This window comes from Ovis aries, chromosome 5 (genome assembly GCF_016772045.2).
Source record: "Ovis aries strain OAR_USU_Benz2616 breed Rambouillet chromosome 5, ARS-UI_Ramb_v3.0, whole genome shotgun sequence".
Taxonomy (NCBI): domain Eukaryota; kingdom Metazoa; phylum Chordata; class Mammalia; order Artiodactyla; family Bovidae; genus Ovis; species Ovis aries.
Window position 1 is genome coordinate 20082604 of NC_056058.1, and position 25608 is coordinate 20108211.

The window sequence follows — 25608 nt, forward strand, 5'->3', positions numbered from 1 at the left end:
TGTGGCTGTCCAGTTTTTCTGGTACCATTTATTGAAGAGGTTATCCTTTTTCCATTGTATATTCTTGGTTCCTTTGTTGTAAATTAATTGACCACATCTGCATAGGTTTATTTCTGGGCTCTCTCTTCTGTTCCATTGATCTTTGGGTCTGTTTTTAGGCCAATACCAAACTGTTTTGTGACTATATGTTTATAATATAGTTTGAAATCAGGAAGCATGATGCCTTCAGCTTTGTTCTTTTTTCTCAAGATTGTTTTGCCTATTCGGAGTCTTCTGTGGTTCCATGCAAATTTTAGGATTTTTGGTTCTATTTATGTGAAAAGTACCTTTGATACTTTGATAGAAATTGCATTGAATCTGTAGATTGCTTTTGGTAATATGAAGAATTTTAACAGTATTACTTCTTCCAGTTCGTGAGCCTGGAATATCTTTCCATTTATTTGTGTTGTCTTCAGTTTCTTTCATTGTGTAGTTTATAGCATATACTTCTTCCATTTCCTTGGTTAAATTTATTCTTATGTATTTTGTTCTTTTTGATGCAGTTGGAAATGGGATTGTTTTCCTAATTTCTATTTCTGATAGTCTGTAATTAGTAAACAGAAATGCAATTTATTGTTGTATATTGATGTTTTTACCCTGCAACTACTACTCCACTTGCTTATTAGTTCACAGTTTTGGGTGGGGTTTTTAGAGCTTTCTATATAAAATCCTGGCATCTACTGCCAAAGCAATCTTAAGGAAAAAGAACAAAGTGGAGGCAAAGCAAAAAGACAGTGTACAGGTCAGGAGAAAAAATATTTACGAATGATGTGACTGGCAAGGGATTAATTTCTAAGATATGCAAACAGCTCAGAAAGCTCAAAAAATGGCAGCAAAAACCAGACAAACCAATCTAAAACATGGGCAGAAGACCTCAGTTCAGTTCAGTTCAGTTCAGTCGCTCAGTCATGTCCGACTCTTTGTGACCCCATGAATCGCAGCACACCAGGCCTCCCTGCCCATCACCATCTCCCGGAGTTCACTCAGACTCACGTCCATCGAGTCTGTGATGCCATCCAGCCATCTCATCCTCGGTCATCCCCTTTTCCTCCTGCCCCCAATCCCACCCAGCATCAGAGTCTTTTCCAGTGAGTCAACTCTTTGCATGAGGTGGCCAGACCTGAACAGACATTTTTCCAAAGAAGGCATACAGATGGCCAACAGGCACATTAAAAGATGTTCAACATCACTAATTATTAGAGAAATGCAAATCAAGACTACAGTGAGGTATCACTTCACACTCATCAAAATGACCATCATCAAAATCTCTATAAATAGATTGGAGGATGTGGAGAAAGGGAACCTTCCTACACTGTGGGGATGTAATTGCTACAGCCACTATGGAGAACAATATGGAGGTTCCTTAAAAAGCTAAAAATAGATGATGATCTATTAATTCCACTTCTTCAGATATATATGGAAAAGATGAAATTCTAATTCAAAAAGGTACATGCACCCCAGTGTTCATATCAGCACTATTTACAATACCCAAGAAATAAAGCAGCCTAAATGTTCACTGGCAGATAATGGATAAAGAAGATGTAGTTTGTGTGTACATACACACATGCACACACAGTGGAATCCTACTCAGCGTAAAAGTGAATAAAATAATGCTATTTGCAACAACATGAATGGGTCTAGAGATTATCATACTACATGAAGTTAGAGACAGTATTATATAATATGTCTTAAATGTAGAATCTAAAGTATGATACAAATGAGCTTATTTATAAAACAGAAACAGGAAACAAATTTACAGTTACTAAAGGGGACTGGGGGAGGAGTAAATTAGGAGTTTGGAATTAGCAGATAGAAATTACTGTATATGAAATAGATAAACAAAAAGGTTCTGTATAGCACAGGGACCTATATTCAGTATCTTATATTAAACTATAGTGGAAAAGAATATGAAAAAGACAAAATATATGTATACATATATAACTGAATATATATATAACTGATTCACTTCACTATACAACAGAAACCAACACAGCATTTTAAATTAGCTATATGAAAGTTGCTCAGTCATGTTCGACTCTTTGCGACCCTGTGGATTATACAGTCTATGGAATTCTCCAGGCCAGAATACTGGAGTAGGTAGCTTTTCCCTTCTCCAGGAGATCTTTCCAACCCAGGTATTGAATCCAAGTCTCCCACACTGCAGGCAGATTCTTTACCAGCTGAGCCAAAAGGGAAGCCCCAAAGAGAAAGTCGCTCAGTTGTGTCCGACTCTTTGTGACCCCATGGACCATATGGTCTGTGGAATTCTCCAGGCCAGAAACTGGAGTGGGTAGCCTTTCCCTTCTCCAGGGATCTTCCCAACCTAGGGATTGAACCCAGGTCTCCCACATTGCAGGCAGATTCTTTTCCAGATGAGCCACAAAGAAAGCCCCCAAATTAACTATACTTCAGTGAAAAAAAAAGATCATGGTATCTGCAAATAGAGATAGTTTTACTTCTTCCTTTCCAACTGCCTTTCTTTTCTTCTTCTTGCCTAATTGCTCTGTCTAGAACTTCTAGTGCTATATTGAATAAAAATGATGAGTGTGGGTATCCTTGTCTTGTTCCTGATTAGAGAAGATCTTTGACATTTTCACTGTTGAGTATGCTGTTAGTTGTGGACGTGGCATATATGGCCTTTTTTATGTTGGAGCATATTTCCTCTGTATTTGCTGAAATTTTTTTGATCATGAATGGATGGTGAATTTTGTCAGATGGTTTTTTTGCATCTATTGAAATGATCATATGACTTTTCCATTCATTTTGTTAATGTGATTCACATTGATTAATTTCCAAGTATTTATCCATCCTTGCATTCCAGGGTTAAGTCCCACTTGATCATGGTGTGTGATCTTTCTAATGTATTGTATAATTTGTTTTGCTAATAGATTGATGGGAATACCAGACCACCTGACCTGCCTCTTGAGAAATCTGTATGCAGGTCAGGAAGCAGCAGTTAGAACTGGCCATGGGACAATAGACTGGTTCCAAATAGGAAAAGGAGTACATCAAGGCTGTATATTGTCACCCTGCTTATTTGATTTATATGCAGAGTACATCATGAGAAACGCTGGACTGGAAGAAACACAAGCTGGAATCAGGATTGCCAGGAGAAATATCAATAACCTCAGATATGCAGATGACACCATCCTTATGGCAGAAAGTGAAGAGGAACTAAAAAGCTTCTTGATAAAAGTGAAAGTGGAGAGTGAAAAGTTGGCCTAAAGCTCGACATTCAGAAAACGAAGATCATGGCATCCGGTCCTATCACTTCATGGGAAATAGATGGAGAAACAGTGGAAACAGTGTCAGACTTTATTTTTTGGGCTCCAAAATCACTGCAGATGGTGATTGCAGCCATGAAATTAAAAGATGCTTACTCCTTGGAAGAAAAGTTATGACCAACCTAGATAGCATATTCAAAAGCAGAGACATTACTTTGCCGACTAAGGTCCGTCTAGTCAAGGCTATGGTTTCTCCTGTGGTCATGTATGGATGTGAGAGTTGGACTGTGAAGAAGGCTTAGCGCTGAAGAATTGATGCTTTTGAACTGTGGTGTTGGAGAAGACTCTTGAGAGTCCCTTGGACTGCAAGGAGATCCAACCAATCCATTCTGAAGGAGATCAGTCCTGGGATTTCTTTGGAAGGACTGATGCTGAAGCTGAAACTCTAGTACTTCAGCCACGTCACGTGAAGAGTTGACTCATTGGAAAAGACTCTGATGCTAGGAGGGATTGGGGGCAGGAGGAGAAGGGGACGACAGAGGATGAGATGGTTGGATGGCATCACGGACTTGATGGGCATAAGTCTGAGTGAACTCCGGGAGTTGGTGATGGACAGGGAGGCCTGGCGTGCTTCGATCCATGAGGCCGCAAAGAGCTGGACAAGACTGAGTGACTGAACTGAACTGAATAGATTGTTGAGGAGTTTTACATCTTTGTTCAACAAGGATATTGGTGTATATTTTTCTTTTCTTATAGTTTTTTGGTATCAATGTAATGCTGCCAGAGTAAAATAAGTTTGGAAGTATTCCCTCTGAAAATTCTGAGAGAGTTTGAGAAGAATTGTTATTAGTATTTCTTTAGTATTTAGTCAAATTTACCAGTGAAGCCCTGTGGTCCTGAACTTTTTGTTGGTAATTTTCAAATAATTGTCAGTCTTCTTACTAGTAATTGATCTTTTCAGATTTTCCATTTCTTCATGATACATTCCTGGTAGGTTGTATGTTTCTAGGGACTTATCATGTCTTCAAGGTTGTCCCAGTTTGTTCTTGTTCAACATAATTTCTCAAGGACCTTTGTATTTCTGTAGTATCAGTTGAAACACCTCCTCTTTCTTTTCTAATTTTATTTGAGTCTTCTCTTTTTCTTGGTGAATCTATCTACAGGTTTGTCTGTTTTGTCTACATTTTTTTTTAAAGCTCTTAGTTTTATTGACCCTTTCTATTGTCTTTTTAGTCTGTGTTTCATTTGTTTTCACTCTGTGCTTTGTTATTTTTTCCCTTCTACTGGCTTTGGGCTTCATTTGTTCTTCTCTTTCTAGTTCCTTGAGGTGTATAATGAGGTTATTTTGAGTTCTCTTGTTTCTTAATTCAGGCATTTATTGCTGTGAGCTTTCTTCTTAGAACTGCTTTTGCTGCATCCCTTAAGTTTTATATATTATATTTTAATTTTATTTCTCTCAGTATCTTCTTGATTGACTTCTTCTTTGACCCACTGGTTATTCAACAGTGTGTTGCTTAGTCTGCCCATATATGTGAATTTTCCAGCTTTGTTCTTGCTGTTAGTTTTTAGTTTCATAATGTGATTGGAAAAGATGCTTGATATGATTTTAGTCCTCTTAACTTTATCAAGAGTTGTTTTGTGGCATAGTGAAGTGAAGTCGCTCAGTCGTGTCCAATTCTTTGCGATCCCATGGACTGTATCTACTACCAGGCTTCTCTGTCCATGGGATTTTCCAGGCAAGAGTACTGGAGTGGTTTGCCATTTCCTTCTCCGGGGGGTCTTCCTGACCCAGGGATCAAACCCACGTCTCCTGCATTGCACGCAGACGCTTTACCCTCTGAGCCACCAGGGAATCACATATCATGTATACTGGAGAATGTTCCATATATGCTTGAGGAGAATGTATATCCTGCTGCTTTTAAATGAAATGGCCTAAAAATGTTCTGTTAAATTCCTCTGGTGTAATGTGTAATGTAAGTTCAATGTTTCCTTACTGATTCTGTCTGTGTGTTCTACCCATGATGAAAGCAGAGTATTAAAGTCTGCTACTACTACTATTTTTGAATGGTTTGCTTTGGAAACAAACTGATATCATTCTGTTGTTTTTGAGATTGCACCCAAGTATTGCATTTCAGACTCTTTTTTTGTCTATGAGGGCTACTTCATTTCTCCTAAAGGATTCTTGCCCATAGTAGTAGATATTAATAGTTGTCTGAATTAAACTCACCCATTTCTGTTCATTTTAGTTCACTGATTCCTAAGATGTTGATGTTCACTCTTCCTATCTCCTACTCAACCAGGCCCAATTTACCTTGATTCAAGTTCCTATGCATTATTGTTCTCTACAGCATCACACTTTCATTCTAATCCCCCAAAAGGGTAATGCCAAAGAATGTTCAAACTACTGGATACTTGTGCTTATTTCACATGCTGGTAAGATTATGCTCAAAAGCCTATGTGAACTGAGAGAGCTTCTAGATGTGCAAGCTGGGTTGAGAAAAGACAGAGGAACCAGAAATCAAATTGCCAACATTTTTTGTATCATAGAGAAAGCTAGGGAATTCCAGAAAAACATCTGCTTCATTGACTGTGCTAAAGCCTTTGACCATATGGATCACTAGAAACTATGAAAGTCACTCAGTTGTGTCTGACTCTTTGCAACCCCATGGACTCCAGGCCAGAATACTGAAGTGGGTAGGCTTTTCCTTCTCCAGGGGATCTTCCCTACCCAGGGATTGAACTCAGGTCTCCCACATTGCAGGCAGATTCTTTACCAGCTGAGCCACAACAGAAGCCCAAGAATACTGGAGTGGGTAGCCTATCCCTTCTCCAGCGGATCTTCCCAACCCAGGAGTTGAACCAGGGTCTCCTGCATTGCAGGCGGATTCTTTACCAACTGAGTTATCAAGGAAGCCCAAAAAACTATGGATACAGTCCTTCCAGTGATCCAGAAACTATGGATCACTACAGAAATTCTTAAAGAAATGGGAGTACCAGACCACCTTACCTGTTTCCTGAGAAACCTGTATGTAGGTCAGTAAGCATCAGTTAGAACCAGACATGGAAGAATGTACTGGTTCATAATTCGGAAAGGAGTATGACAAGACTGTATATTGTCACTCTGACTATTTAACTTCTGTGCAGAGTATATCATGTGAAATGCCAGGCTGAATGACTCACAAGCTAAAATCAAAACTTCTGGGAGAAATGTCAACAACCTCAGATATTCAGATAATATCACTATAACGGCAGAAAGTAAAGAGGAACTAAAGAGCCTCTTGATGAGGGTGAAAGAAGAGAGTGAAAAAACTGTCTTAAAACTCAGCATTAAAAAAACTAAGATCATGGTATCCAGTCACATCACCTCATAGCAAATAGAAAGGGAAAAAGTTGAAGCGGTGGCAGATTTTCTTTTCTTGGGCTCCAAAATCACTGCAGATGGTGACTGCAACCATGAAATTAAAAACTTGCTCCTTGGAATAAAAGCTATGACCAACATAGACAGTATATTAAAAAGAAGAGACGTCACTTTACCAACAAAGGTCCATGTAGTCAAAGCTATGGTTTTTCCAGTGATCATGTACAGATGTGAGAGTTGGACCATAAAGAGGGCTGAGCACCAAAGAATTGATGCTTTTAAATCTAGAGAAGATTCTTGAGAGTCCCTTGGACTGCAAGGAGATCAAACCAGTCAATCCTAAAGGAAACCAACCTTGAATATTTGTTGGAAGGACTGATGTGAAAGCTGAAGCTCCAATACTTTGGCCACTTAATGCAAAGAGCCAACTCACTGGAAAAGACCATAATGCTGGGAAGAACTGAGGATAAGGGGGCGACAGAGGATGGGATTGTTGCATGGCATTGCCAACTCAATGGACATGAATTTGAGCAAACTCCAGGAGACAGTGAAGGACAGGGGAGCCTGGAGTGCTGCAGCCCACAGGGTTGCCAAGAGTTGGACCCAACTTAGTGATTGAACAACAACAATTACTGTTATTATTGTATTGTTATCAATAGTTCCCTTTAAATCTTTTTATGTTTTGATGCTACTGTGTTGGGTGCATGGTGTGATAGTCACTGAGTTGTATCTGACTCTTTGTGACTTCATGAACTATAGCCTGCTAGGTAGGCTCCTTTGTCTATAGGATTCTCTAGTCAAGAATACTGCAGTGGGTTGCCATTTCCTTCTCCAGGGGATCTTCCCTACCCAGGGATCAAGCCTGGGTCTCCTACATTGCAGGCAGATTCTTTACTATCTTAGCCACCAGGGAAGCCCTGGTGTTGGGTCCATAAGTATTTTCAAATGATATGTCCTCTTACTAGGCTGACCACTTTATCATTGTATAATACAATGACCTTTTTGTCTCTTATTATAGTCTTTGTCTTAAAGTCTGTTTTATCTAGAATAAGTATACCTCTCTCAGCTTTCTTTTGGTTTCCATTGTATAGACTGTATTTTTATATCCCTTCACTTTTAGTCAGTGTATTTCCATAAAGGTGAAGTGAGTCTGTGGTAGGCAGCATATTTCTGGGTCTTGTTTTTTTATCCATTCATCCATCGCATGTCTTTTCACTGGAGAATTTAGTCCATTTACATATAAAGTAATTATCAATGGGTATGGACTTACTGCCATTTGGTAATTGTTTTCTGGCTGTTTTTGAATTCCTTTATTCTTCTCTTACACTCTTCTTGATTTTTTAAAATAGTGGTATGCCTAGGTTTTTTTGTTTGTTTGTTTTTTGTATACTTACAATAGGTTTTTGCTTTGTGGTTACCATGAGGCTTACATAAACCCCATCTTGTGTTTATAACAGTCTGTTTTATTTATTTATTTTTTAATTTTAATTTTTACTTTATTTTACTTTACAATACTGTATTGGTTTTGCCATACATTGACATGAATCCATCACGGGTGTACATGCGTTCCCAAACATGAACCCCCCTCCCACCTCCCTCCCCATAACATCTCTCTGGGTCATCACCGTGCACCAGCCCCAAGCATGCTGTATCCTGCGTCGGACATAGACTGGTGATTCGATTCTTACATGATAGTATACATGTTACAATGCCATTCTCCCAAATCATCCCACCCTCTCCCTCTCCCTCTGAGTCCAAAAGTCTGTTATACACATCTGTGTCTTTTTTGCTGTCTTGCATACAGGGTCGTCATTGCCATCTTCCTAAATTCCATATATATGTGTTAGTATACTGTATTGGTGTTTTTCTTTCTGGCTTACTTCACTCTGTATGATTGGCTCCAGTTTCATCCATCTCATCAGAACTGATTCAAATGTATTCTTTTTAACGGCTGAGTAATACTCCATTGTGTATATGTACCACAGCTTTCTTATCCATTCATCTGCTGATGGACATCTAGGTTGTTTCCATGTCCTGGCTATTATAAACAGTGCTGCGACGAACATTGGGGTACATGTGTCTCTTTCAATTCTGGTTTCCTCGGTGTGTATGCCCAGAAGTGGGATTGCTGGGTCATAAGGTAGTTCTATTTGCAATTTTTTAAGGAATCTCCACACTAACAGTCTGTTTTAATAACAGCATAAGTTTGAATGCATTTTAAAGCCCTGTATTTTAACTCTCCCCTACCCATTATTTCTCTTTTTGATGTCAAAATCTACATCTTTTTATCTTGCGTATACATTGACACATTATTATAATTATAGTTTACTACCTTTGTGTTTTAATCTTTACAGTAGATTATCAGTGATTAACCCACCACCATTACAGTGTTAGATTATTTGAATTTAACTATATTTACCTTTACCAGTGAGATTTATACTTCAAATTTTTTTTGTTACTTGGTGCCCTTTCATTTCAATTTAGAGTTCCCTTTAACATTTCTTGTAATACTGATATATTTGTGATGATTTCCTTCATCTTTTGGTTGTGTGGATAACTCTTTATTTCTTATTAAAATTTGAAAAACAACCTTTCTGGGTAGAGTATTCTTGGTTTTCATTTTTTTCCATTAGCAGTTTAAGGTATTTGGTCACTTCCTACACTTTAGTCTTGTGTAGGAGATGAACCTTGTCATTAAACCATGACCTAGCTCTTGTTTTTTTTCTCAAATGTTTGTGATTGTCTAAGCAGCCTTATTTGCTCTTAGTGGCTTCTAGTATTTGAAGGTGTACCAAGAGCTGTTAGTGTCCAAAGGAAAGGATATCAGTCAGCCTCTGGGTGCAGGCTGATTGTAAGCTGGACCCTCTGGCAGCAGCTTTTAAAGTATATAAATATACCTGTTTCAGGTGAATACCTCTTAATTCCTTACCCCTACTTTGCCCCCCCCCTTCCCTCTCCCATTGATAACCATTAGTTTTTCTCTCTGTCTGTGATTTTGTCCTCATTTACTATTTTTAAAATTTTTATTTATTTATTTATCTTTTGGTCACACCATGCAGCTTGCAGAATCTTAGTTCCCTGACCAGAAATCAAACCTGTACGCCCTACGATGGGAGTGCAGAGTAATAACCACTGGACCACCAGGGATTTCCCCTTCTCTTACCATTTTTGATGTGGAGTTTTTCTTGTTCACCTGATGCATAGTTGTCACTCATCCTCTGGATTTCTTTCAGAGAAAAATTTTCTATACGTAGCTATAGATTTGGTGTGTCCATGGGAGAAGGTGAGTTCAGGAGCATCCTGTGTCACCATCTTGGAATGGACAGCTTGTTTGTTTTTAATACAGGAAGTTAACTTGGTTTGACACAAACTGCAAGCTTTTCTGTGCAGTTCAGTTCTTATTCTTGGCTGGGATGCTTGCAGTCTCACCTACATATGCTTTGTTTGGTGATCTGTGAGAGTTGGGCGGAGCTTATGCCTAGTATTTGAAAGTTCCTCTCTTTTTCTCAGCAACCCACTCCAGTATTCTTGCCTGGGAAATCCCATGGACAGAGGAGCCTGATGGTCTACAATTCATGGGGTTGCAAAGAGTTGGACACAACTTAGCTACTAAACCACCACCATCACCAGTTTTCTCTCATGTTGTGACTCAGTCTACTTTTAAGCACTGATGTAATGTGTTTCTGGAGAAGGCAATGGCACCCCACTCCAGTACTCTTGCCTGGAAAATCCCATGGACAGAGGAGCCTGGTAGGCTGAGGTCCATGGGGTCGCGAAGAGTTGGACACGACTGAGCGACTTCCCTTTCACTTTTCACTTTCATGCATTGGAGAAGGAAATGGCAACCCACTCCAGGGTTCTTGCCTGGAGAATCCCAGGGACGGGGGAGCCTGGTGGGCTGCCGTCTATGGGGTCACACAGAGTCGGACATGACTGAAGTGACTTAGCAGCAGCAGCAGTAATGTGTTTAAGGTTAGAAAAACTTTGGATTTTCTCTCAGAATTTTAGCTCTCCTGTTCTGTATCACCTATGGTCATCCAAGTCTAACAGCTATTTAAAAAATAGGAAATCACCCTGTACCATTCTTGCCTTTTAAGGATTGACTGCCATTCATAATCTGCCTGCTTTTGTTTAATCTGCAGTGCCTTCCGGTAGTTATTTTTCATATTTTTTCCCAGAGTTTATAGTTACTTGGGTAATGGTCAGTTTGTTAGGAGTATGTTGTTGTTCAGTCGCTTAGTCATGTCCAACTCTTTGCCACCCCATGAACTACAGCACGCCAGGCTTCCCTGTCCTTTACTGTCTCTCAGAGTTTGCTCAAACTTATGTCCATTGAGTTGGTAATGCCATCCAACAGTCTCATCCTCTGTTTCCCTGTTCTCCTCCTGCCCTCAGTCTTTCCCAGTATCAGGGTCTTTTCCAGTGAGTTGGCTCTTCACATTAGGTGGCCAAAGTATTGTTTTATTTTTTCTCTGTAGCTTTTTTGAATATGATCAATTTCTAATTCATATATTCTTTTGTTGTCTATATCCATTTGAGCTTTTTAATTTATGAATTGTAATTTTCTTTCATAGTTACAGATGCTTAAATATATTTAATGTTATAGTATTTTGTTATAATTTTCTTCTGTTTCTTGGCTAGGGCTGGGTGATTTTGTGTTTTCAACTCCTGAAAAGTTTTCATTTTCATTTTATGTTTTTTGACAGTAACTTGTATGGGTAGTGAGTTCTTTTTTATTTTTTCTTGTTCATGTTTATTTTTGTTATATTTTCCTGGACCATTGATCTCATGTTACATGTTTACTCTTCTGTTTCTACAGTGAAATGCATTCAGTTTAATTAATGGTATTATTTTTGGTCTGTCTACTCTGGATTATTTCTTAATTTATAACTTTCATGGGTCCCTTACTTTTAGCCACTTCTCTTCACCACCAAACCTATGAGAGCCATCTCACTCTCTGAGACTGCCTTTACCCCAGTAATAGTGCCTTTCCTGTGATTCAGTACAGTTTCTAAGCTCTTGTGTTTAAAATATCCAAAAGGCAGTCCTTTGATCCACTAAGTTTCATATTTTTCTGTCAGTATTTCCCTATTCAGAGTACGACCCCTCCCTCTGGAAAGAAGACCCTAGATTACTTTATATGATGTTTACCATTAATATTTGTTTCACCATCATTAAGACCATACTGTACTTTTCATTCTTTCTGCTGCCTTGGATTCTTTGCTTAGATGTCTTTGGAGCACTTTGCTGACATCTGGTGTTTATTTTCCCATTAACAAGAAAATTGAAATTTGTAGTATCTGTTTCCAAGTTACATTGTGGGTGATCTTGTTTTCTTTCCTTATTGGTGATTTTTGGAAGCTATGTGGGAGGAATTGCATTTAGAAGAATATAATTGTTGACAGCCTTTTACTATTGAAATAATCAATGTTACCAACCTAGACTTTGGACTTTTTTAGGTGTTTGAATTTCCTTTTCTTTATAATAAGTGACATATACTAGGGATGAATGTTAAGAATAGTGGAAAAGAATTGCCACCACTTTGCAGAGAAATATTCATTCTCACTACTCACTTGACCCTTACTAGACCTTTACTAGAACCTCACCAGACCCTTCATCCCACAAGACTACTTGAAAGCCTTCTTTGAAAATAATCAAGGAATAGAAGAGGCCAAATTATGAAACTCAAATTTTTATCAGTTATAGTGTCCTGCTTTACAAACATTTTTATTCAGAGCATCCCAGCAAGGGCCCAAAATACCCCATTTCTAAATACTATACAGTTAACCAGATACTTAGGTACAGGAAACCATACTGTGAGTTAATGAGTGTCTTCGTTAACCTAGAGGAGGCTTCACTGAAGCTGTATTTCATGTTGTTCCTTTTTTTGATGCCCTAGTTCTTACACTTGGGACGTATACACTATTATAAAATTTTATGTGCATGAACACTACTAGACCTTTCTTTTGAAGAGTGAAGGGAAGGACTATTTGAAAGGAAAAATTGAGGGACTTCCTTGATGGGTCCAGTAGCTAAGACCTGCAGGGGACCTGTGTCCAATCCCTGGTCACAGGACTAGATCTTGCACATTGCAACTAAATGAATGAATAAATGTTTTTTAAAAAGAGAGAGAAATAGCAAAGCTGTTTAAGTGTATATATAGCACTTGAATATCTGAAAATCAGTTCCTGTGTATTTCTGCTAAAATTTGCATACTTTAGGGGTATACAGACCACTAGTGAAACACTTGTACACGTACTCTAGTGAAACACTTGTACATGTGGACAGGGAGATGTAATATAAAGGTTTTTACAAATCTGAATGTTCATCAAAGGGAAATGAATAATTCATGAACTATGCATACAACCCATGACTTAGCTGGAGTGGAAATGAGTAAATTAAAAAAAAAATACAAACAAATTGTTCTCATGGATCTCTCAGAAAACAAACACTAAGTTAAAAACCATGTTATAGAAGATTATGTTTAGTATGATACAATTTATATAAAGTACATGGAAAAATACTATTTATATTCACTTTTAATACATTAATAATAAATATATAAAAATATGTTCCAGGGTAAATAAGCACTAACAATTTGGGGATAGTGATTCTTTGCAGGAGGCATAAGAGACCTGGATTTAATCCCTGGGTCAGGAAGATCTCCTGGAGGAGGGCATGGCAACCCACTCCAGTATTCTTGCCTGGAAAATCCCATGGACAGGGCAGCCTGGCAAGCTATGGTCCATAGGGTCACACAGAAGTGGACACAATGGAGGCAACTTTGCACATGCTCACAGAATACAAGTGAGATGAGAAGATACAATCTTTTTTTCTGGGCACATTGGTATCTTAAATAAAATCAGGATTATCTTATTAGTGAAGAAAGAAAGAAAGTCTTTTATATAGGTATTGTGTAGGTAGGTAGTTTCTGCATCTTCTGACCAATGCCAAAAATTGGTAGGCCTGAGTTAGGGTACCTATGGATCTGCTGTATTATTCCTCATAGGTCTCTGTATGCTTTAAAATAGCTCATAATAAGTTTTAAAAACAATAAATTAATGAATGAATGAATGATAGTTCTATGTCTAGAGTCTTTGGACATAAGCAGATAGAGGTGAAGTGAGACTAAATTCATTCTCAGATTTTATTTCCTAGATGAAATGATCCAGAGTCTTTAGCCTCACTTCACGTTCTCCCCAGTCATCCAAACAAAGAATCAGCCAAAGGTAATCTGGGCATAGTATGGTTTGGCATCTCTCCCAATCACCCTACTCATATATGTGAGATTTCTCTGACCTGGGTGTTCACTTCATGTCTCTCCTTTTGTTTACTGTTTGTCTCTCACACTGTCCTTAGCTGTGACTGTGTGCATACCTCCATGTGGGCTTATAAGTGTGCATCTGTGTATGAGGTTTCCTTTGTGGCACACATGGTGAAGAATCTGCTTGCAATGTAGGAGACCTAGCTTTGGTCCCTGTGTCAGGAAGATCCCTTGGAGAAAGAAACAGCAGCCCAATTCAGTATTCTTGCCTGGCGAATCGCATGGACAGAGGAGCCTGGCAGGCTAAAGTCCACGGGGTTGCAAAGAGTTGGACAGGACTGAGCAACTATGCACATATGTTTATACATGTGGGTTGTGTTTGTTCATGGACCCAAGAATGATTTTTTTCTAACTTAAATTATATATTCAAATTTTTATCGTGGTTTGATCAGTTTTTAGTTTTATTTAAAATTTTGGGAGATCTTGTTGTCTCACCAAAAAAGCACAGGACTAAAATCTTGATGACTTGAGTTATAGTCCTACCTCTGCCCTTGCTGACTGTATAAACTTGGCCAGTTTACCCTCTCAGTATTGTCCCAATATAATTGCTAAGAGATCAGAAGGTTGGAAGGGATGAGTTAAAAGGCTCCTGTGAATGCTGACATTGTAGGGATTCTAAACATCACCATATGGCATTTCTGAGCTGGAAATGACAGCTGTGACAGTGTCCTGAGGTGAGAGGAATGATCTCCAACCCCTTCGTCCTCTCCACTTCCTTTTCTACCCCATCTTTTTCTCCTGACTCTTTTTTCATTGATCCCCTTTTCTCCTTGCCCCATGCCCCTGTCTTCTATCTGATTTTCTCCATCCAGTGTATTTCTAACAGAAGAAGAAGACCCTGTGATTGGCCAAGTGAATCGCAGGATTTAGCTCATCACTGGGCTGTCAGATGAAACAGCCGAATTTCTCCAGGTATGAGGTATCTGAGTCAACCTGATTATGAAATCTGTGTCCTGTCCTGTCCCCTTTTCTTGTCCTTTCTAATCAGGCACTTGAGCCATAGTTATCTCTGCCCTGAAAAGCTTTCCATTCTCCAGCCTGAGGACATGGGTCTTGAAATGTTGGGGGCCCCACGTCTATGCCCTTTCCCACAGAAACTTACCCAGCCTGATTGTTGCTTGTTTTTTCATTTGGGCAAAAATGGTGGAGAGTTTAAGAGCATGGACCTCAGGAATCAAAAAGCCTGGGTAGGAATTCAAGCTTTGTGACTTTCTGTCTGTGTCACCTTAGGTAAATTCCATATTTTTTCTGATCCTTAGTTTCCTGGTCCAGATGCAGGTGCTAGGTAAACTGCTTTTCAGTCTTCATTTAGGAGCAGGCTTGGGAATGCAGAGTTCTTGAGCTGGCTTGGAGGTTTCCCACAGCTAACCATGTTTGTTTTTTTTTAACTGCCAGGTTGCTGATTATGGCATTGGAGGACACTATGAACCTCATGTGGATTCTTTTTTGGTAAGAGCAAAACATCGTTCTTTTGGGCTGTGTTTCGAGTGGCAGGAAAAGGTACCAACTCACATGGAATGTTTGGCTTCTACCTCAGGGTCATCTAAATTCTCAAGGATAAATCTTTGGGGACTGTCTTAAAATTGGACAGAAGAGAAAACAGATTTTATTGTCTTCTAGTGTGGTGCTGCCTCCACTAGGCACCTGGACTTAAGATGAATTCTTGGGGTAGAAAGTGATGGAGAGAGAGCTACATAGTCTTTTCCTCATACCTGTGTCCCCTCTCTTGTGCTAGAAGGTTCCTTGGTCTCTTCAGGCAGACCTCATTCCTCTGTTGATAGGAGGAGCACTTGAGTCAGTTGCTTTGAGTGCCAGTACTTCAGCCTCACATAAGCCCCTTGTATGGCTGAACCAGACACTGAGAGAAGATTGGTATTTGTACTCTGGGAATGACAAGCTGAATCAGCAAACAAAACACCAAATGTTTCTTCAGCACTTTTAATATCCTGGTTATTCTCCTACGATCTAGGGATAGGAAGGCAAAGAAAAAAAAATTCCCATTTTCAAACAGAGGCATATTTTTTTGCAAGTCATGCGTGTGAATAGTTACTTTCTAAGTTACTTAGTAAGTGCTATAAAGAAGGTATGGGCACAGTGTCCTGAGACCCAGTGAACAGGCATTCAGTCTAAATGTTCAGAAAAGATTTCCTGGGGGAGCTTAGGTGTAAGCTAAGATTGTTCCTTTAAAACTGTCCCTTCATAAGAAGGTGTCCCTAGAATCAAAGCCCTCTCTCACTGCTGCCAGAATATAGTCTGAAAGTACCTGTCTCTACAGTGTAGATTGACCCACTGGTTACAGGAATCTGTGAAACCATATTCTTGATGTTGTGGGAATAGCTTTTACTGAGGAAATGATATAGATCTTGAAAGCAAAAGCCAGTCTGTTCCTATAGATGGATAAGACCTCTTTGTGATTCCACTCTGAAATGTTCCTGACTTATCCAGCTCTAGGATCAAATGTTTTCTAGAGTGGCATGCATTCCTTCTTAGTCATCTTTTCTGACCCACTTCCTTTGTTGAGTTTTCTGTCTCCACCATGCAAAAATAAGTGGATTAGTGGTTTGTTCTTTGAATGTAACACTTAGTTCCCATATCTGCCCTTTCTGTCTGGATTCCAGTCTCACCTGCCTATATGATTGTATCCATCCTTGAGGAGCAGGGTGACCTCCATTTGGCTAAGATGAGTTTCTCATTCTCATAATGGTTGGGAAAGCAACTATTGTTCATGCTTCTTTTCTTAATTAGTTAAGCTTAAGACCTGTTTATTCACTTTTACATAAATTTCACAGGACTTTGACAGTAACCCTTTGGAATTTATTGTGACGGGGAATCGCGTGGCCACATTCATGAACTATGTAAGTATGGTCAGTATGGACTTGTCCCCTAGACACATTAAGCATGAGCTGGAAGCATCACCACTGAACGAAACATTGAGGACTTCAATCCAGAAATTTGTATTTTTTAAAACACTGCAGTAGATTCTAATGATCAACCTTGTAAGGGAACTACTATCACTTAGTGATTAAAAGTAGAGGGGGAAAGAGGGAAAGGGAAGAGATGCAGAATCCCCTGGGGGAGTCATTCGGTTACTCCTTAACATTGTCAGTCTCTTCATTGAGGGCTGAAGATCTAGAACCATTTGTTTTGACAGTCAGGTGTGATTTCCTCCTCTGCACTAGGGCTAATTTTTTCATTTTCTTTAAGTAATTGTTTAATTTTTTAAGCTAATTTTAAAATAAGCAATGAGGGGAAAAAGCCCTCAGGATTCCTAGAGGTGTATAACAGACATTTTTCTACTGTCTTTCCTTCTCTACCCATATTATATCAAATAATACTCTGGTATTATCACACTTACTTTTAAAATTTCCAAAAATTGTTCCCAAGTTATAGCAGATTTAGACCTCACTTTTGTGAGGGACATCCCAGAGACTTTTGCTCATCACTAATGACTACTAAAGGAAACCTACCCTGAATATTCATTGAAAGGACTGATGCTAAAACTGAAGCTCCGATAATTTGGCCATCTGATGTGAAGAACCAAGTCATTTGAAAAGACTGATTCTGGGAAAGATTGAGGGCAAGAGGAGAGAAGGGTGGTAGAGAATGGGAAGTTAGATAGCATCACTGACTCAATGGACATGAATATGAGCAAACTCTGGGAGACAGGGAAGGAGAGGGGAACCTGGTGTGCTGCAGTCCATAGGGTCGCCATGAGTCGGACATGTCTTAGCGACTGAACAACAACAACAAAGACGGCTTCCAGGGGGAAAGGTTTCTCTCTCATTCTTATTCATTCCTTTTGGAAGGAAATGATTGTCAATATTGAAATTCTGTCATACCCAATTTGAGGTTGGTACAACATGAAGATCCTTCCTGTTCTTTTAATCATCATTATTAATAAGAAAAAAAGCTTAATTTGGACAAAGAATGTTCTTTCGGGAATTTTTTGAATATGACTTGTTTTATTTGTTTCAATGAGTGATTATAACTTAGAAAATGGATATGAGTGGTGTACTTTAGTTCCAACGGGCAGTAGTCACAATGTGTGAATTTCCTGTTTTCGCCAAGATAAAATGAGAAAAATCATTAATTACAAAATCAGTGTAAGGCATTTTAGGCCTAATATTCTAGATACAGATTATTTGGAACAGTTACCCCACATCTTTTCTCCAGCATGAACAGTGGAGCAATGCTTTTATGGTATGTTAACAAACATTGGTCAAGGATTTAGAAGAGAAGGTGGTAAAGAAATGTAGTTTGAGTTCTCTTGTGAATTAACTATATTCCTAGCTCTCCCAGTCTTTGCTACTGCCACAGATATTTGGAAGTTATTCTGTTTGCTTCTTTCATAGTTAAATAGACAAGAGATGGCAGTTATGGTATTTAAAGTTGATACTAATTATAGTTCCTGGAGAAGGAAATGGCAACCCACTCTAATATTCTTGCCTGGAAAATCCCATGGACAGAGGAACCTGGTGGGCTACAGTCCATGGGGTCACAAAGAGTCGGTCATGACTGAGCACATGAGCACTAATTATAGTTCACTTTCTTTGCCTTATGTATATGCTGCTTGCCACATTCTTGGAACAGTTGCAGTATTTATTGTTTACTTTTATATAGATGATTCAGTGGAAAGGGCAGGGCCTTTTCAGTTCAGTTCAATTCAGTCGCTCAGTTGTGTCCAACTCTTTGCAACCCCATGAATCGCAGCACGCCAGGCCTCCCTGTTCATCACCAACTCCCAGAGTTTACCCAAACTCATGTACATCGAGTCGGTGATGCCATCCACCCATCTTATCCTCTGTCATCCCCTTCTCCTCCTGCCCCTGATCCCTCCCAGCATCAGGATCTTTTCCAATGAGTCAGCTCTTCACATCAGGTGGCCAAAGTACTGGGGTTTCAGCTTCAGCATCAGTCCTTCCAATGAACACCCAGGACTGATCTCCTTTAGGATGAACTGGTTGGATCTCCTTGCAGTCCAAGGGACTCTCAAGAGCATCAATTCTTCAGCACTCAGCTTTCTTCACAGTCCAACTCTCACATCCATACATGACCATTGGAAAAACCATAGCCTTGACTAGACGGACCTTTGTTGGCAAAGTAATGTCTCTGCTTTTGAATATGCCATCTAGGTTGGTCATAACTTTTATTCCAAGGAGTAAGTTTCTTTTAATTTCATGGCTGCAGTCACCATCTGCAGTGATTTTGGAGCCCCCAAAAATAAAGTCTGCCACTGTTTCCACTGTTTCTCCATCTATTTCCCAGGAAGTGATGGGACCAGATGCCATGATGTTAGTTTTCTGAATGTTGAGCTTCAAGGTAACTTTTTCACTTTCCTCCTTCATTTTCATCAAGAGGCTTTTTAGTTCTTCTTCACTTTCTGCCATAAGGGTGGTGTCATCTGCATATCTGAGGTTATTGATATTTCCCCCAGCAATCTTGAAAAGTTCTGATGCTGAATCTGCTAGAAACTAGCTGTGTATATTTGGCAAGTTGTTGCTTTTAGGTTTTTTATCCCCATTGATTTGTTGGTTAGTTAAAGGTATCGAAATAACCTGTCCCAATTTCTAATCCAGTTTTGTTAGCCTCTGCAACAGTCAATTAGAAAATATTTATTGGCAAAAAAGAAAGAAACTATGTATTAGCACCTACAGTTCCCCTGGTGGCTCAGTGGTAAAGAATCTGCCTGCAATGCAGGAGCCACAGGAGATGTGGGTTTGATCTCTGGGTCAGGAAGATCCCCTTGAGGAGGGCATGGCAACCCACTTCAGTATTCTTGCCTGGAGAATCCTATGGACAGAGGAGTCTGTCGGGCTAACGGTCCATAGGGTCACAACGAGTTGGACAGGACTGAAGCAACTTAGCACGCACACATTGGCACCTACAGTGTACTGAAAGTGAAAGTGAAAGTGAAGTCACTCAGTCGTGTCCAACTCTTCGCGACCCCATGGGCTGTAGCCTACCAGGCTTCTCAGTCCATGGGATTTTCCAGGCAAGAGTACTGGAGTGGGTTGCCATTTCCATCTCCAGGGGATCTTCCCGACCCAGGGATCGAACCCAGGTCTCCCACATTGTAGGCAGGTGCTTTACCGTCTGAGCCAACAGGGGGCATTGATTATTACTAGGTGCTGAGAATGTTGCAGTGAGTAGAATCACCAAAGTGTCCACGCTTATGAAGATTAAATTCAAGTGGTGTAATTTAACAATAAATATGAAAAATTAAAACTCTATTAATAAGATGAATGCACATTTTAGAAGTCTTATAAAGGAATTAATTATAGTGGTATTAAGAAAAATAAGCTATGTTGGGAGATTTTGTTGATTAGGGAAAATCTCTTTTAAGGAAATTACATTGGGGTAATAATGAGCTAGCTGTGTGAATGATCTGAAAGATGAGTGTAACAAGTGCAAAGGTCTGAGACAGAGAAAAACTTAGCACAAAGAAATATTTTGAAAGTAGCTCTTTCAATTTCAGCCACCAATTTCTGACATTTTCAGACAATCTTGATCTCCCAGCACTTAGATATGGTAGTTGTTCAGTTTTCCAGACACGTACATAGTAACAAAGCATTGGGAGCATGCTCATTTGGACCTTGAGTCATTGTCGTGTTACTACACAGGAAATATGAAGGTATTCTTTATTCCTGTGTCAGGCTTGTACCTCTGCTGTAATGGGTGGCACACCAGTTAATCTGACCCAAACCCTCATCCTGAGATGTCTGAGCCTTGTTTACCATTATGTTTTGAGGGCATGAATGAAACATTTGTCCCTTTACTATTAAAATTTGACAAGTCCAAGAAACCCTCCAGTGGATCACCTGAGCACCGTATTTTTCCTTATTTCCATTCTGTAATAGCAACAGCAACACTTACCTTCTTTAAAGAAAAAATGTTTTGGCTACACCACACCCCATGTGGACTCTTAGTGCCCCAACCAGGGATAGAATCCATACCCCCTGAAGAAGTGCAGAGTCTTAACCACTGGACTGCCAGGGAAGTCCCAGCACTATTTCCTCTTGATGATCAGGGTCAATGACCCTGTCAGAAAAGTGACTCCTTTTATTTCTTCCTGGTCTCTTGGCATGAAGTGCTTAAAGGGACAGTGCCATAGCCATAGCTTAAATTTCAGTAGGATTCTCTGTATCCCCTGGTAGAAGTTTTCTATTCTGGTAATCAGGTCCTGTAGAGTAATGCTATCCAATAGAACATTCTACAGTAATGGAAATGAATAGTGCTTGTGCTATTTATTATGGTAGCCACTGTCTCATGTAGCTGTTGAGCACTTGAAATATGACTAGTACAACTAAGGAACTTAATTTTTAATTACATTTTAAAATTTAAACAGATATACATGGCTAATTGTTACCTTGTTTGGTAGTGGTAGCTCGAGATCAATAGAGCCTATAGGAAACAGAAATTCTCCAGGTGAATCACTCTGAATGGCATGAAGTGGAGCCATTCGAATTTTCATCCCAGGGTTCCCAGACCCATGTATTCTGCATATTATAGTTATTGATTTGGGGATATAGAATGTATCCTGAAAGATGACCTTGTCCTCGTAGAATATAATTAGAATGTTCAAGCTAACACCTTACTGGAATCTTTAAGAGATCTCTACTCTGTCAAGCTACTATTTTTTGGGGTGGTAGACTGTGATGGGATCAGCTGACCATTCGATCATAACTATTAAAGACTGTGAAAATTCAGGATCCTACCACATTTGTCTTTAAATATCCAGTAGTTGGTCCAGAGCAGCATATCCCATAATCTGCCTCTGTCTGTTCACAGCTAAAACAGAAAGTTGGCCAACTTTAAGTGCATACTGTAGCAGGAAAGTTAGAAATGGAGTATTTGTGGTAGAAATTAAGTGTTTAAGCTTGAAATATGAAGTGATTATGCAACAAAGCTGCCCATTGGGTTCTTGTCTGTCATATCTACCATGTCATAAGATAGGGCTGGCCCAGCAGGAACTTTATGGTAGACTTTTCCATTCATGTGAACAAGGAAGTTGGGATTTTTATAGGAATTGTACTGAACCAGTAGATTATTTGGGTAGTATTGCCATGTTAGCATATAGTCTTCCAATCATTAATGAATTAGCTCAAAATGTGGGTGCAAACTGAAAATATATTACTATTAGAAATGGTGCTGAAATGCAGTGTTTTGGAAATCACCCAAATGATTACAGCTGTGAGTGCTTCACATTGTGTGAAAAGAGATGTGATGCATGGTAAAGATAAACACAGACCTGTGCCAGTTTTACATGTGACGGGCCCCATCCCTACCTCCCACCAACATCCTTAGAATCCAGACCCAATAATTAGATCCTGATGGAATATGTTAACTCAGTTTCTGTAGCTTCTTCAGTATACAGTGTGTTTTTCCCTTATTAGGCCCACTACTTCTTTAGTTAGGTTATGCTGTAACTTGATTTCAGTTATTGGTATAGTGACCAGAAGGAGAATGAAAGTAGATCCTGAGGGATATGCACCTGGTTTTACAAGGCTGAGACCTTTCTACCATGTTCGTAAATGGGGTAAATCTATCCTCTTAAAAATTTTTATTGAGATGTAATTTATATACCATAAATTTCACCCTTTTACGTATATAATTCGATGATTTTTAGTGTATTGCACAACATGGTGATGCAACAATCATTAATATAATTCCATGATGTTTCCATCACCCCCCAAACAAACCCTGTGTCCTTTTAACAGTAATTCACATTCTCCCCTTCTTTTTCCCTTCTCAGTCCCTGGCAAGCATTACTCTGTTTTCTGCCTGTGTGGATTTATTTATTCTGAACATTTCATACAAACAAAATCATATACAGGCTTTTGTGTCTGTTTTCTTTCCCTTAGTATTTTCAAGGTTCATCCATGTTGTAGCATGTATTTCAATACATTTTTAGAGCTAAACAATATGCCATTGTATAGATATGGCATATTTTGTTTATCTATCATTTGCTGAGCATTTGAGTTTTGACTTTTCAACTACTGTGAATTATGCTACCAAAAAGATTTATGTACAAATTTTTGTGTGAACAGATATTTTAAATTCTCTTGGTTATCCTAGGAGTAGAATTACTGGGTCATATGGTAACTGTGTTTAACTTTTATAGCAACTGTTACACTGCTTCCTCCAGTGACAGTACCGTTTTACTTTCCCATCATCAGTGTATGACTGTTACCATTTCTTCACACTCTTGTCAACACTTATTATATTTTCTGCTTTTTATTTTTATAGCCATCCTATGGTGAGTGATATATCTTCTTTTTGCCTATATTTGCATTTGCATAATGCCTAATGATGTTGATCATCTTTTTATGTTTTTATTGGCCAGTTCTTTATCTTCATTGGAGATATATTTAAATCCATTGTCCATTTTAAAATTAGGTTGTCTTTTTATTGAGTTTCATGTATTCTCTTTTATATCCAGAATACTAGAACTTTATCAGATATATAACCTGAAAATATTTCTCCCATTGTGACTTTCCTTAATGGTGTCTTTTGATGCACAAAAGTTTTTAAATTTAATGAAGTCCAGTTAATCTGTTCTTTTCCCTTTGGTTACTTATAATTTATATGTCACACCTAAGAAACCATTGCTTGATCCAAGGTCACAAATATTATACCTGTATTTTCTCTTAAGAGTTTTTATCATTTTAGCTGTTGTATTTAAGTTTGATACATTTTGAGTCAACTTCTTTTTTGGCTGTGCCATGCAGCTTATGGGATCTCAATTCCCCTACCAGGGATTGAACCTAGGCCACAGCAGTGAAAGCCTGGAATCTTAACCACCGGGGAACTTCCCGAGTTAATTTTTGCATGTGGTGAGCTGTGGGTCCAACTTCATTCTCGTGCACTTAGATATCCATTTGTCCCAGAACCATTTGTTGAAAAGATTGTTCTTTCCTTACTGTAAGTTCTGAAATCAATGAATGTGTACTTCAACTTTATTTTTCCTTTCCAAGATTTTTGGCTATTCTGGGTCCCTTGCATTTCTACAGGAACTTTAGGATAGGTTTTTTTCATTTATATGAACAAGGGAGTTGGAATTTTATAGGGATTTCACTGAGCCTATAAATTGTTGGGATAGTACTGCCATTTGGCAATATAGACTTCCAGTTCAGTAACATGGGGGTGTTTTTCTATTTATTTAGGTCTTTTTTACTTTCCCTCAGTAGTGCTTTGTAGTTATCAGTATGCAGGCCTTTCACTTCTTTTTTCATGTGTGTGGTTTCTAGTTCAGATTTTTAAAAATTGTAGTATACTTGATTTATAGTGTTTTACACTATATATTATGTTTTTCATGTACACCAAAATAATCCAGTTATTTAAATATATAGCATATTTTTTCAAACTTTTCCATTATAGATTATTGCAAGATATTTATACATAGTCGTGTGTATCCGTTAATACCAAACTCCTAATTGATTCCTGCCTGCACTGATTTACCCTCTGATAGCCATATGTTTACCCTCTGATAACTATGTTTTTTTTTTTCTACATCTTTAGGGGAACCTTAGTTTGTATACCATACCCGTGTATCTTTTAGTCACCTGAGATATTGCACCACCAGTGTGTTCTTTTCCACTAATATCCTTTCCCAATTTGCTGTTACTGAAGGTTTGAACACATATACAACTACACCATTCCAGGGACTATTAATATTACATCTCCCACAAATGATAGGGTCCTCATTGCTAGCCACCAAGCAGGTAATTGACTGCCAAAATCTTATTTTAGAATCTATATATTAGAACCACTCAGTTTACTAACAGTTTTTAGGTCAATTCTAAATACAGACTCTGAACTGGAGATTTGCATTCAAGAATAATATTAGACATTGGGGGAAACAGGGTTGGGCAGTGCAGTAAGATGAACTATGATTCAGCTGCAAAACAGACCTGAGTCAACCCTCTGAGAAGGTCTGGAACTTGGAAAACCCCTTATAATTGCCCTAAATTGAGGCAAGATGCCTAGACCTTCCTACTCTGGCATCAGCCCAGCATTGAAGAAGGCTGTCCCTAGGGAGGTTGTAACACAGGTGAGGCATTTCTTTTCAGATGAGGGCAGTATCCAGAGAGGGACATAGCTGTGAATCATCAGCAAGCAACACTCCTGACAGCTTCAGAAATGAATACCTCAATCCAGAAAGAAGCATCTGGGTGGCTCACCACACTGTCTGCCCCATAGGCTTTACAGTGTGGGCCCTGGGCTGATTGGCTGAAAGGAGGCAGAGAAAGGGAAAAATATTAGATTGCAAGGGGAAAAAGAACACAGGTTGATATTTGTCAAAACTTTCTTTTCAAGGAGTCCTTGCAGGGCAGGGTTGGATCAGCTCCTCCTGGGCAGTTGTAGATAAAGTATGGCCCAGTGACTCTCATGGTGTTGTTTTCCTGCTGTAAGCCTCAGAGAAGGGGAAACCTGGGCCAAGTAGTCTGTACAGAATATTTCTCATGGACCCCAAAGAAGAGGCAGTTGGAAGAAAGCTAGAGGCCTATCCTTGAGGCTGCAGAGATGAGTTGTAGTTCAAAGATACTGGTAACAAGAAAGGGATAGCAGCAGGGCTTTAACAGCTAGGGGCCAGGTGATACAGCAACTGATGGATTTTATGTGCATTCTGAGAACGGTAAGTCCATGGGGACTGAGTAGGGGTT

General features: G+C 39.1%; 1 protein-coding gene across 1 annotated transcript in view; it reads left to right on the forward strand.

Annotated features, from left to right (window-relative positions):
• Positions 1-25608, forward strand: part of LOC114108689 (prolyl 4-hydroxylase subunit alpha-2-like) — a gene marked incomplete at its 5' end in the record, with an annotated part of 58081 nt that overhangs the window by 17563 nt on the left and 14910 nt on the right. Inside the window, 3 exon segments of the mRNA XM_027970579.3 lie at positions 14772-14857; positions 15341-15394; positions 16735-16800. Of these exon segments, the coding sequence (XP_027826380.2) occupies positions 14772-14857; positions 15341-15394; positions 16735-16800 (206 nt within the window).